At 33.2% G+C, this 15,014-nt stretch overlaps 1 protein-coding gene across 1 annotated transcript in view; it reads right to left on the bottom strand.

Moving 5' to 3' along the window:
• The window catches only part of ANAPC1 (anaphase promoting complex subunit 1), a 149,460-nt gene that overhangs the window by 29,870 nt on the left and 104,576 nt on the right, over window positions 1-15,014 (bottom strand). Inside the window, exon 39 of the mRNA XM_036750871.1 lies at window positions 12,876-12,962. Coding sequence (XP_036606766.1) covers window positions 12,876-12,962 — 87 coding nt within the window. The remainder of the gene's footprint in view (window positions 1-12,875; window positions 12,963-15,014) is intronic.

Raw genomic sequence — 15,014 nt, 5'->3', positions numbered from 1 at the left:
ATCTCAAAACAGCAAGAAATACACTAAACTAAAAGAACAACTAGTAAAAGAAGGGAAAAGAAAAAATGTATCTCCCTGCTCCCATGATGAAAACTTCCAAAGAAAAAACCCAGCAAAGACCAAGGAAAAGAGAAAGCAAAAAAAAAAAATTACAAGACTAGAAACCCCAGAAAATAGAATATCCACAAGAACCTAGATCTCTTCAGTGGTTGGAAAGCCTACTACAAAAGTTAAAGGAAGAGATAAAAAGTAAAATGAGAGCTCTTAATGAAAAATTCAAGATGACTTAGACCAGAAACTGAAAAGTAGGAAAAATCCCTTAAAAAAGGAGTGGTGAAAGAATTCAAAGATTCAATGATACAAGAATTATTAAAAGAAAGCAAAATTGGAAAATTTGATTAGATATTTGAAATTTTTTTAAATTGATCTGGGAAATAGGACTTGAAGAGAAAAATATAAAAACCACTAGCTTCCTAGGAAAGTACAATGAAATAAAACATCTCAAAATTTTAGGAAATTATAAGACTCTCAAATACCTACAGGTACTAAAAATACGGAGCAAAAGTTAGATCAATAAAAATCTACAAGTACCTCCCCCACAAAGCAACACTAAGCTTAACTCACCAAGAATTGTTATTTTGAAGCTCTAAAGCAGAGAAAGAAAATATTTAAAGTGCCAATAAGAAACAAAACAAACTTCAAGGAATTCTGATCAAAATTACCTAAGACTACTTACAAACAATAAAAAATTAAAGGCCGAAATATATGTGGAAAATGGTTTGTACCCAGTAAGTTTTTATCCTAAAAAAATTCATCATACTCCTACAGAAGAAGGAAAAAAAGGCTTTTCGATAGAATTGATGATTTCTACGTGAGAAAACCAGAGTTAAGCAGTTTTTGAAATATACAATGCCAAAGAGGTTTAAGAAAGGTAAACAAGTTTGATTACCTCAAAAGGCACAGGTGATGCTCCAGTGCTTACACAGAAGCAGAGAAAAGATTATTATCTCCAGGGAGTCCCACCATGGCTAACAGTCTAAGAGGCCTAGGTGAGTAAAAGGAAAAGCAAGAGGTAAAGGAAGATACTTAGTATTTCCTGAAAGCCAGGCACCAGAAGTGACAGTGATTTAAACATATAAGGAGAAGAACAGGGAACAGAATCTCATGAATCATATGCTTATCTGGATGCAACAGAGAAAAGTAGAAAAAAGATGAAGGAAATGGTGCCTGTATCAGAAGGTGGTATAGGGTGAGAAATGCCATAAATAAAACAAACTATTAAAAAGGAAGGTGAGGAAAAGGCCAAGTATTTTTTTTCTCAACAGGGAAAATAGGTCTATGATCAGACTGTTCCAAGAAATACTAAAATCAAGTTTGAAGTGATGATTTTTTTTCTTTCAAATAATGGTAAAAAAAAATTCTAACAAAATTTAATGATGGGAAAGATTAACTCAATAGTTATAACCATGAATGTGAATGGTATGAACTCACACATAAAATGGAGAAGTACAGCAAAACACACTGGAAAGTAAAATACTAAAATCTGTTGTATTCCAGAAATATACAACCTAAAGATACTTAGAATTAAAATGAGGGGTTGGAATATAATGTACTCCTCAGCTGAATCATAAAAAGTAGAAATAGTAATCATGATCTCAGTCATGGCAACTGTAAAAAATAGAAGTCAAAAGTGATAAGCAAGCTGGGAAATACCATAATACCATAGGCTTTAAGGCATCATAGATAATAAAAGAGAATTAATAATATATATGTATGTTTCTCTATAAGTGTGTGTGCCAAATGACTGGCACAGATAATAGTAATTAATGTAAAAACTAATTCCACTAACTGCAAGTGACTTTAACAGATTTCTTTTAGACTTAGATGTAATAGATAAATAAGAAATTAATGCTCTGAACAGAATGCTAGCAAAACTAGATATGATACACATCTTTGGAAGTCAATGAATTGGAATGTTAAGGAGAATAACTAACTCACAATACTTTGAGGCACTTTTAAATGAACTGATTATGTGATAGAGAATATAAAATAAACACACACTATTAAACCTATACAACAAGGAGGTTAATAACAATGGCTTAAATGAAGTTTAAATGTTATCCTAAATAATGTTAATCCTAGATAATGAGAGGGTTAAAGAACAAATATAGGTTGAAAGTGTGGAGAGAGAGCAAATGAAGACACTGTTACTGAAGGTGTGAATTGATTCAATCATTCTGGAAAGCAATTTCCAATTATGGTAAGAAAATGACTAAATGTCCAAGCCTTTCAACCCAGAGATCTCACTGCTAGGGATCTCGAGTTGGTCAAAGACATAAAATAAGAGTCCCACATGCACCAAAATATTTATAGCAGTACTTTCTGTAGTAGCAAAGACTGCAAACAAAGAAGATGCCCATCGACTGAGGAATAGCTAAACAAGCTGTCGCACATGAATGTAAAAGTATATTACTATGCCATAGGAAATGAAGAATACAGAGATATAAGGAAAGAATTATATGAACTGATAGAAAGTGAAATCATCATAACCAGGAAAACAACAGTAACCACAGTGATATAAATGGGAAGAACAAAAAAAATCCAAAATTAATGTTGTGAAATTATAATTATCAAGAAGCTTTACTCAAAATAACAGACAAGAGAAACTACCTCCTTCCTGCCTCTGCAGAGGGGGAGGAAACTATAAAAGTGTAACACTATAATGTCAGACTTGGTTGATGTATCGGGTTTTTCTCTTCTTTTTTATTTTTTTATTATAAAAGATGGATCCCTAGGAGGATAAGGTAGGAAGGAAACGTTGAAAAATAAAAGTGATGTAAAAACTAATCTTATTAACAAAATTTTTTAAAAACAACAAATTACAGAAACAAAAAAGGGAATTACAATTTGACAAATATAACCAAAGTTTTGGGATGCAAACTAACACAGTCCTTAGAGGAATATTTTTTATCTCTGAACACATATATTACGTTGTTGTAGTCAATGTATAAGGGCAGCCAGGTGGCAAAGTAGATAGAGCACTGAGCCTGGAGTCAGGAAGGTTTATCTTTCTGAGTTCAAATCTGATCTCTGCCACATACTAGCTGTGTGACCCTGGGCAACTCACTTAACTGTTTGTCTCATTTCCCTCACCTTAAAATGAGTTGGAGAAGGAAATGGCAAACCACTCCAGTATCTCTGCCAACTAAGAAAACCCTGGTCACAAAGAGTCAGACATGACTGAAAATGACTGACCAAGATACAACATACATATTCTTTTCCTTATTTTGCACTTTGCAGAAGGTCACATAAGTTTTCTCAAGCTTTTCTGAGGTCTTCGTATTTATTATTTCTTATGATTCAGTAATATTTCACTACATCTGTGGTATACTAAAATTTATTCAACCATTCCCCAATCGATGGAGATCTATTTTGTCTCCAATTCTTTGCTACTACAAAAAGTGCTACGAAGGAAGCATAAATACAACTAAAAACCCTCTTTACTATAAGACAGATCAAAACAAGTAGAGAGATACTGATTGTTCATAATTGGGCCATGTCAATATAATAATGCTACCTAAATTAATTTACTTATTCGGTGATAAACCAATGAAACTACCAAAGGATTACTTTAAAGAACTAGAAAAAATATTGTAAAAATTCATTGGGAGGAACAAAAATTCAAGGTTCTCAAGAGAAATAATGAAAAAAAAAGGTGGAAAAGAAAAGAAGCTAGCACTTACCAGATCTCAAAACCATACTATAAAGATGTAATCATCAAAACTATTAGGTATAGGCTAAAAATATAAAAGTCAATCAAAGGGAACAGATTAAATATCTATCACACAGAAGAAAAAGAACATAGCAACACAGTGTTTCATAAATCTGAAGACCGCAACTACTGAGGTAAAGACTCACCATTTAACAAAAACTGCTGGAAAAACTGGAAAGCAGTCTGGCAGAAATTAGGTTTAGAACAACATCTCACACCATATACCACAATAAGCTCCAAATGGATACATGACCTAGATATAAAAGGTCACATTACAAATAAATTAGAGGAGCAAAGAAGAAAATAAAAATACCTTTCAGAGCTATGGATAGGAGAAGAATTCATATCAGACAAGGGATAAAAAGGATCACAAAAGATAAACAATTTTGATAATATAAAAATTAAAAAGTTTTTGCGCAAACAAATCAATGCAGTTAATATTAGAAGGGAAACAGTTAACTTGGAAAAAAATCTTTGCAGGAAGTTCCTCTAACATAGGCCTCAAATCCAAGCTATATAAGCAACTGATACAAATATATAAAAATGATAGCCATTTCCCAACATATAAATCAACAAAAGATACGAGCAGTTCATTCTCAAAGGAAGAAAACCAAGCTCTCGACAATCATATGAAAAAAATGCTTTTGAATTCACTATTCAAAGAAATGCTAAATAAATCAATTCTGAGATTCCACCTCCCACCTACCAGATCAGGAAAGATAATAAAAAAGAGAATGGCAATTGTTGGAGGAGTTGTGGGAAAATAAACACACAGGTAAACTGTTAGTAGAACTGTGAATTGGCTCAGTTACTCTAGAAAACTGTATGGATCAATGCTTTTAAAAAGTCACTAACCTATGCTAACCTATGTAACCCTTTGACCTAGCCGAACCATTACTAGTCCTATAACCCAAAGATATCAAAGAAAGAGGGTAAAGATCCATAAGTACAAAACTATTGACAGCAGCTCTTTCTGCTGTTGCAAAGAACTACAAACAAAAGGGATGTTCATCAATTGGGGAATGGCAGAACAAATTGCAATAAATGAATATAATGGGATTTTGCCATAAGAAACGATGAAAGGGATGGATTCAAAGAAACCTGGGAAGAACTGTATGAACTGATGGAGAGCGAAATGAGCAGAACCAAGAAAAATATTTATACAGTAATGACTGGGGCAGCTAGGTGACACAGTGGATAAAACACTGGGCCTCTGATAAGCTGTGTCACCCTGGGAAGGGAACTTTTAACATCTGACTGCATAAAGCTGGAGAAGGAAATGGTAAACCAGTCCAATAATTTTTCCAAGAAAACCTCATGGACAGTTAAACCACGGGGTCATGAAGAGTCAGACGCGACTCAACAAATGAGCAACAAAAGGAGAAACAACTCAACAACTCTGATCAATGCAATGATCAACTATGATTGTACAGGGCAATGACCCTAACTACTTCCTAAGAAAGAAAACAAAGGTTCCAAGGTGCAGAATGAGACATACCTTTCTGGACATGATAAATACGTGAATATCTTTTGACTGACTTTACTTACTTGCTATAAAGATTGCATTTTTCTTTTTTTTATTGCTTGGAGGAGGCACTGGGGGACTAGAGTTATGGGGAGAGGAGTGGCATTAGCAAGAGAATTATTAAAAAAAAAGAAATGAAAGAAAAGAGGGTCATTGAAGCATTTTTTTAAATGTACAGAAGAAAACAGAAGGAAGTTTAGAAGGAATGATCAACAAGCAGTTCAGCTTCAAATATAACATGAAAATTTACTGTGTCTGTGTGTTCATTTGTATCAATATGTATATGTATATATGTATGCATATGTATACATGTATATTTACATATGTAAATGTATACATGTATATCTATATAGATACACACACATATAAAAACACCAGGTTGTACATTCAGAGTCATATGATCTCCTTTAAACTCATGGGGTATATGGATAGAAATGGGATAAATAGATCAAAGGGTATGAGCACTTAATAATTTTTTGACATACTTACAAACTGCTTTCTAGGATGACTAGCTCAACATTTTGTTTGTGTGTCTCTTTCCACTTACCACCCCTTCTAAAACTGACTGTTCTCATCTTTGTTTATCTTAGCCATTTTCCTGGGAGTAAAGTGAAAGTTCAAAACTGTTTTGACTTGCACTTTTCTAATTAGTTCTTTGGAGAAACTATGTGTTTGTTTTTTAACAGTTTACAATTATTCTTTTGAGAATTGTTTATTCATATCCTTTGACCATACTCACTAGGGAATGGCTTTTAGTCTTCTGTATTCATATTAGCTCCCAACATATTTTGGACACCAGACTCTGAACAGATTTTTGAAGCAAAAATTTCTTTATACATTGAAAAGTTTGTTGATAATAATTAAATTCACAATAAAAACGGAAATCAAAAACTTGAGTTTGCATTTTAGCTTTGCCACTTAAAAGCTCTATGATCTGGGACAAATCATTTACCTCTGAGAGCCTCGGTTTCCTTTTCTGTAGAGGAGGGATAATAACACTTGTACCATCTACTTTAAAGGGCTGTCATGAGTATACCCTATTAAATAAAAGTATTTTTAAAAACAATATGATGGTACCTGATTTGATCCTCTAATTTTTAGTGGTATAATCATGAATATTCAAGGTACCATATCCATTTTTATCTTACTGTGTGGTATATGGTATAAGATACTCATCTAAACTTAATTTCTGCCACACTGCTTTCTGGTTTTCCATACAGTTCTTGTCAAATAGATAATTCTTTTCCAAATGTTTTATGTTCTTTGGTTTACCTTAAGTTCAATTGTTGCTGATTGTTTTTCATCCAGTTTATTTCAATGACCTAATTTTCTAATTTCAAAACTAGTACCAAATAGTTTTTATGATAACTAACATTATTTGTAACTAAGAAACATTGAAAGTTCTCCTAATAATACTATGGTAAAAGATTGCCAATATCTCCACTGTTGCATTATTTTGTATCATACTATATTATTCCAAAGATTACAGGCACAGTGATTAAGAAAGATTTGTAAATTAAAATTCTAGTATTTTTCCATACAAGGTCATAATTTGAGGGAGGGATTTTTGAGTTATCTTTCTCACCAAAATAACCATTTGACGTAGAGGCTTTCAGTTACCTTTTTTTCACTCTAAGACCCATTTAAGGGGAGGCAAAGATTGCTTCATTTCCTTAAGGATCAAACAGAGATCCTTGTTAGCAAGGTAAGACTTATATATTCATCATCTTTACTTTTATTTTTAAATTTTATAAATCAATAAAGGAACATCCTTCCTTCCCATCTTCCTCCACTATGTAAAGTAATATAAGACTAAATGCCCAACATTGGTAAACTCCACCACCACCATTAGAAAGAACATAAAAATTTCTATACTTCCTTATGCTTTCTGATAGTTTCTTTCATTTTCTGTTAAACCAGCCTAATCTAAAACTAAAGTCCATAAGCTCCTCTTGCCTAGACACATGCTTTACTATCAATCACTAAAATCAGAATTCTTCGCTCCATTTTATATTGAGTTTCTTGTATACGTAGTAGTAGTAGGAGTAGTAGTAGTAGTAGACATACTGATATATTTCTTTGTACTCTCATTTTATCAGATGTGTTGAAAGTCTCTTGTTTATCATTAATCTTGAATTCCTAACGCTCAGAGGGATCTTTCTTACTCCCTCTCACTTTTTTAAACTTATTTTATTTTAATTTTTTTAGTTCTAGTTTTCAACATTCATTTTCATAAGATTTTGAGTTCTGAGTTTTCCCCCTCCTTCTTCACCAAGATGACATGTAATCTGATATAGGATATACATATACAATCATATTAAACATACTGCCATATTAGTTATGTTTCAGAACCAAAGGAAAAAACCACAAGAAAGAAAAAAAAGAGAGAAAAAATAGTATGCTTCGATCTGTATTCAGACTCCATAGTTCTTTCTCCGGATGTGGATAGCATCTCTCATCTTTAGTCTTTTGGAACTGTCTTAGATCATTGCATTGCTAAGAAAAGCTAAGTCTATCAAAATTAGTCATCATACAATGTTGCTATTACTGTGTACAATGTTCTGGTTCTGCTCACTTCACTCAGCATCAGTTCATTTAAGTTTTTCCTGGTTTTTCTGAAATTTGCCTGCTCATCATTTCTTATGAAACGACAATATTCCATTACGTTCATATACCACAACTTTGTCTGGCCATGATTCCCCTCAATTTCCAATTCGTTGGTACCACAAAAAGAGCTGCTATAAATATTTTTGTAAATATGGGTCCTTCTCCCTTTTCTTTGATGTCTTTGGGATACAGATCTAGAAGTGACATTGCTGGATCAAAGGGTATGCACAGTTTTATAGCCCTTTGGGCATAGTTTCAAATTGCTTTCCAGAATAGCTGGACCAGTGCTCAACTCCATCAACAATGCATTAGTGTTCCAATTTTCCCACATCTTCTCCAATATCTATCATTTTCCTGTTTTGTCATGTTAGCCAGTCTGATAGGTATGATGTGGTACCTCAGAGTTTTTCTAATTTGCATTTCTCTAATCCATAGTGATTTAGAGCATTTTTTCATGACTATAGACACCTTTAATTTCTTCATCTGAAAACTGCCTGTTTATATCCTCTCACCATTTATAAATTGGGGAATGACTTATAGTCTTATAAATTTGACTCAGCTCTCTATATATTTTAGAAATGAGGCCTTGATCAAAGAAACTGGCTATAAAAATTGTCTCTCAGCTTTCTGCTTCCCTTCTAATCTTGGTTTCATTGGCTTTGTTTGTGCAAAACCTTTTTAATTTAACATAATCGAAATTTTCCATTTTGCATTTCTGTCTCTTGTTTGGTCAAAAATTCTCATGTTCTCCATAGATCTGACAGGTAAACTATTCCTTGCTCTCCTAATCTGTTTATAGTATCACTCTTCATGTCTAAATCATGTACCCATTTTGACCTTACCTTGATATACAGTGTAAGATATTGGTCTATGCCTAGTTTCTGCTATACTATTTTCCAGTTTTCCCAGCAGTTTTTGTCAAATAGTGAGTTCTTATCCCAGAAGCTGGAGTCTTTGGGTTTATCAAACAGTAGATTATTATAGTCATTGATTACTATGTCTTATGTACCTAGCCTATTCCACTGATCTACCACTCTATTTCTCAGCCAGTACCAGGTAGTTTTGATGATTGCTGTTTTATAATACAGTTTTACATCTGGTATGGCTAGGCTACCTTCCCTTGCATTTCTTTTCATTAATCCCTTTGACATCCTGGACCTTTCATTCTTCCAAATGAATTTAGTTATTTTTTTTCTAGCTCTATAAAATAATTTTTGTAGTTTGGTATGGCACTGAATAAGTAAATTAATTTAGGTAGAATTGTCATTTTTATTATATTAGCTCAGCCTACCCACATGTATAACAAGAAGAAGAGTGGTTTAGTGCTATCTAATTTGAAAATACACTACAAAACAGCAATTATCAAACCTACTACCAAATAAATTCAATTCAATTCAGCTTAATCTCAGCATTTATTAGAGACTTACTGTGGGTGAAATATTGTTCCAGGCACCAGAGATACAAAGAAAAAGTTAAAAACAGTCCCTGCCTTCAAGAACCATACGATCACTGAAAGGATACAACATTAAAATAGATAAATACAATACAATCCGAGGAGGAAGAGAACACCAACAACTAGGGGAATCAGGAAAGATTTGCAGTAGGTAGAGGTATCTAAGTTGAGTTTTAAAGAAAACTAAGAGTTCTAAGACGCAGAGGTGAGAAAAGAATACATTTCAGGCATGAAGGCCAGCCTGTGCTAAGGCAGGGAGGCAGGAGATATTTGGCAAAAAGGTGCTAGATAAGTTTGCCTGCAAAAGAGAGAGTGAAGGGGAATAATAGTAAATAAATCTGGAAGGCTAAGCTAAAGCCAAACTGAGAAAGGCTTTAAATGCCAACATGAAAATTTTTTATTTTGTCCTAGAAGCAACAGAGAATCTGAGCAAAGGAAACAGTCAGCCTTGTGCTTTAAAAAGATTTTGGCAGCTGTTTAAAAGATGGGATTGAAGAAGAATGAGACTGGAAGTCAGGAGTCCAATTATAAGCTAGTTATATAGAGTCCAGAAAAGAGGTCATGACTATGGGAGTAGAGATGTGGCTATTACAAGATATATTATACAGGTAGAAACAAGGATTGCTGAGGTAGAGGGAAGTCAGACATAGGGATGATAGGAAAAAGCTGAAGGAACCTCTCAGCACTGGGCTATGGTATTATAAAAAGAACCTTGATTTTGGGAAAGGTAAACCTAAAGCTGCTCTTTTTTTTATGAGTATGTCACTGTGTACATGAATAATAAAGTTTACGCTATGCCTGATAACCTGAGAACACTGACACTACTTCTGGAAACTGGAGGAAAAAATGAAGAGAGCCATGTAATCTCAGAGACACATGTAAAAGTAATATTGATTAGAAAAATTTACATGGGCTGATTTTCACTGTATACCAGCTACTCACTGTATACCAGCCATTCACTGTATATATGATCAGGTATATCAATAACTGAGTCAGAGTAGCACAGGGCTGGATTCAGAGTTAAAAGACCAGGGATTAAATCCATGTGAGGCTACTTACTTCCTATGTGTCCCTGGACAAGTCACTTAATAAATCCAGGCCTTAGTTTCCTCATCTGTAAAATGAAGGTATTAAATGGGATTCCTCCAAGGTCTCTTCCAACTAGGCTGTACCATAAATGTTGTTCTTAGAGTCAGGAAAACCTGAGTTTAGCTCTTGCATCAGATATTTACTAGCTCTGTGTATTGGTAATCAAGGTGGGACTTTTTTTTTTTTTTAACTGTTTTCTCTTTCAGAAATGCTAAAGTAATCAAATGCCTTTGATTAAGCCTCACTAGATGCAAAGACCCAGGCTCACACCTTTTGCTGATTAGATGTGAATCCTTTGGGCCCTGAATAGGGTATAAAAACTCAAAGGTTAGCATTCTGTCTGGGGCTCTCACTCATGGAGGAGTGTTGGTGTGGAGACTCTGGGCACCTGTTGTTAAGAGCCCCCCAGCTTGTAAACCCAGATGTTGATGCCTTCCTGGTAACTATGAATTGTGATTTGAATCAGATAAGGTCTGTTTATAATGCATGTTTGTAATGTGTTTGTATTTGCTCTGAAGTTCAGGTTGCTGGCTTTTCCTCCTGAACTAAGTGAGTTTATATGTATATGTTGGATTAAAGTAAGATTGTTAACACCTTAACACTACTTTCCTTAGTAAAACAGATCAAAGAACCTGTGTTAGCAGCCCTTCTGTATGCTGGTTGTTGTTGGTTTTACACAGCCACAGTAGCTGCTAGCCAAATTGTTGTTACACTCTGTGATCCTGGGCAAGTCACTTAACTTTTCTCGGTCTCAATTTTCTCCCCTGTAAAATGAGAGAACTGAACTCTACAGCCTCTAAGGTTCCTCCTAGCACTGTGCTTAGTGTAAGGGATAAAAAGACAAAAATGAAATAGTTCCCCCTCTCAAGGAGCTAACAAGGTATCATATTATATCTGCCCAATGAACCAATGAACTTCTAAAAAGCTTCCTTTGGTAAAAGAAACCTATGTTTGTGCTCATATCACATAGTAAAATGGACCTGTTATCACTTTAAAAAAAAACAGAAGTAATCTTATTTATGAGGTGGTGACCCCAAAGTGGGTTGGCTTTAATATATAGTGAGCCTGAATTTGCTTAGTTACTTTAAAAGAAGTAAACAAGTTTAGATTACTACTTGTGCTAGGAAAAAAACATTTCTTTTATACCATGTTTCCATAGAGTAACAAGAACATACTTTTCCTATAAATCCAATACCATTATTAACTCAGCAATGTCATTTTTGAAGAGGTAATTCCAAAACTTGTGGAAATTTATACATCAAATCTGGTTATACTAAGCAGATGATATAGAAAATCTGGCTACTTGGGAATAAGATGCTGATAAAGATTTCACATCATCATTAACTCTTTGTTATCCACAAGTAGATTATTTGAAAACTATTCACGGCAAATAGGGACCTCCAGTAGATTCGAAAGCTTCCAGCAATAGAGAAGAGTTAAGAGGGAGTAAGGGCTGAGCTCAGAAGGAAAACTACCCATATAATTACCCTGAAATACCAACCAAAGGTTATGAGAATGACCCACCATTTTTTATTATTTATGACCTTATACCTGACATTAGTTCAGATATCTAGGCATAAAGAGGATACATTTTAATATATGACATATATGTGAAAAAATACATACACGAAATATTTGCATAGATATAGATACAATCATTGTATAGAAGATGTAATATAAATATAGAAAGTAGAACTTAATGTTATCCAACAGCCTAAAATATTAATTTTTAAAATAATGACTTTGAAATTGATTAAAGATACCTATTTGACCATATATGGCTAATAAAACCATAACAGAAAATTAATTCCAAAAACTTCTTTTAGGATATTAACATTTGAAGTCTTAATAAACTGTTATAGCTATTATAAATTTATGTGAGACTTTTAAAGCACAAAGATGAAATTTATTAACCCAGCGTTAGTACATTATGCATTTTAAGCTGGTTTTCCGTAGTTACCCACTCAACAGAAAGGGTAATTAGGAAATGAATCTATGGTTCCGAGTTTGATTAACATCATGCTCTAACAACAATTAAGGCAGGAGTTTTGGAGACCCCTTTGGCACCCTGAACTATATGGATAGACCTCTTCTCAAAATAAAGTTTTTAAAGCCAAAAAAATTACATAGAATTACAAAGGAAATTGATTATGTTGAAATAATATGATTTTTTTCCTATCCAAATTTATAGATCCCTTGAAATCTATCCATAAACCCCAAGATTTGAAACTCTGAAGCAAAGTAACAAACTCAGATATGGGAAAGCAAACTTGTAAAAAGTGAAAGAAAAGCCTCTTCAAATGATAGGACTATTGTTTCCATATGTGGGAAAATTTAAAACTATATTCCAATAAAACTAAAAACAATTAGAAAATTTCTCTTTAAAGAATTTGTGAAAATAGGATATTGAATAAAATTATCAAACTCACCTATTGTCAGTGCTATGAACTGGAAAGTGGGGATAAAGTGCACAAAGAAGAGCAGCAATTGAAGAATTTGAAGTACTCAAAGAGTATCTGCAAAAAAAAAAAAAAAGATTCAAGGCCTTATTACAGATATCACAGCTAGACCCAGTTTGCAAACCACTGAAAATCTGCAAGTATGGCTATTGTGGCAATTTGGAGCATGATCAGATGTACAAATATCTTTCAAATCAACAAAAGCTTTCTTCAAGAAAGAGACATTTTAGAATTAGTTAAAACAAAGTCAACTAATGATCCCCTAGATTAAAGAAGCAAGATTCCAGAGATAATAAAGTTTTACTTTTCTGTTTTCAAAAATTTTTCACTTTTATTTTCAAAAAGAAATAGTTTGTAAATAATAAACATGAACTCAGAGAACATTAAAAGTATTAAAAGAAGTGTAGCAATTTTTTCTTACTCCCATATTCTAATATGCCGCAGATAGTAATAAAACTCAAAACTTGAGATAGCCTATTTTTTCTTCTTCAGCAAAACATATATTGATAAATACATGAAGAAAAATGAAGTGACATTATCAAAAATTTTTCACAGCTATCCATCTAAACACAAAGCCAAGTAACAATAACACTTTTACTGATTGCATATTTACATGTGAGAGGAATATGACTGCTAATTTTTCTTTATGATCATTAATATCAAGATCACGTATACATTTAGAATATACTGTGATATGGGGTCTAAGGTGTTGGTCTAAGCCCGATTTCTGCTAGATTGCTTTCCAGTTTTCCCAAAAGTTTTTAATCAAATATGAAGTTTTCCCACTTTATCAAACACTGGGTTATTGAATTCTATTGTTTCTGAATTTTCTTTATCTAGTCTGTACCACTTATATATCTCTCTATCCTTTAACCAATACCAGATGGTTTCAATAACTCATGAATATAGTTTGAGTTCTTCAAGTGTTAGTCCTTACTTCTTTTCCCGTAATGTTCCATATCTTTTGTTTTTCCAAATAAATTTTATTATTACTTTATCAAATTCTGCAAAGTACCCCCTTGATAACATGATTCCACATAGCACTAAAAGTATAAATTAATTCTGCTAGCATTGTCATTACCATATTGGCACTGCCCAGCCATGAGCACTAAATATTCCTATAGCTCTTTAGGCTGTTAATTCTTTAAGTAGTGCTTTGTAATTAAATCCATACATGTCTTTTGTGTGTTTTAAGAGGTTGATTACCAGATATTTTATGCATTTTGTAGTTATGTAGAAGCAGATTTCCCTTCCTATTTTTGCTTCTTATATTTCGTTGTTATGTAGAAAGGCTATTGATTTTTGAGGATTTGGTACGTTACAATTTTCCTGAAGCTAATGATTATCTCAATTAGTATCTTTACTGATTCCCTAGGGTTTTTCCAAGTAAGCCATCATGTTATTGGCAAATGGATAGTTTTATTTGTTCTTTGCCTATCATTATTTAATTCCTTTCTCTTATCCTATTGCTACTGTCAGCATTTCTAAAACTATATTGAATAATGGTGGAGAGAATGGGTATCACTTCTCCATTCTCATATTTACTGAAAAAGGTTCCAGTGTAGTCCCACAGCATGCGATGCTTATTTTTTGCTTTTATGATATCAGAAAAAAAGTTTCCTCTATGCCTATACTTAGAAGGGTTTTTAGTATAAAAGAGAGGTACTTTGTTAAAGGCTTTTTTTGCATTTACTGAGATGATCATTTGGTTTTGGTTGTTTTAGTTTTTAATATGATTAATTACATTGTTTTCCTAATACTGAACCATCCTTGCATCCCTGATATTCAAGTCCCAATGAATGAATTTTTGGATAAACTGTTGTGGTCTGAAAAGGTTTTAATTTTAAAATTCTGAATCAATGTTCATTAATGACACTGGCCTATAATTTTCTTTCTGTGATTTACCTTTCCCAGGTTTAGGTATTTATTAGGACTGTATTTGTGGCATAAAAGGATTCTGGTAGAGTGATTTCTTAATTTTTTAAAAAATAATTTGTGATATACAGGTACAAACTGTTCTTTAAACATTTGATAGAACTCTCCTATGAATCCTTCAGGTCCAGATTTTTTTTTCTGTAGTTTATTTACAGCTGGATCTATTTCCTTTTC

This window comes from Trichosurus vulpecula, chromosome 3 (assembly GCF_011100635.1).
Source record: "Trichosurus vulpecula isolate mTriVul1 chromosome 3, mTriVul1.pri, whole genome shotgun sequence".
Lineage (NCBI taxonomy): Eukaryota > Metazoa > Chordata > Mammalia > Diprotodontia > Phalangeridae > Trichosurus > Trichosurus vulpecula.
The sequence above is the reverse complement of the archived record's forward strand: the minus strand, read 5'-3'. Positions and strand labels throughout refer to the sequence as shown.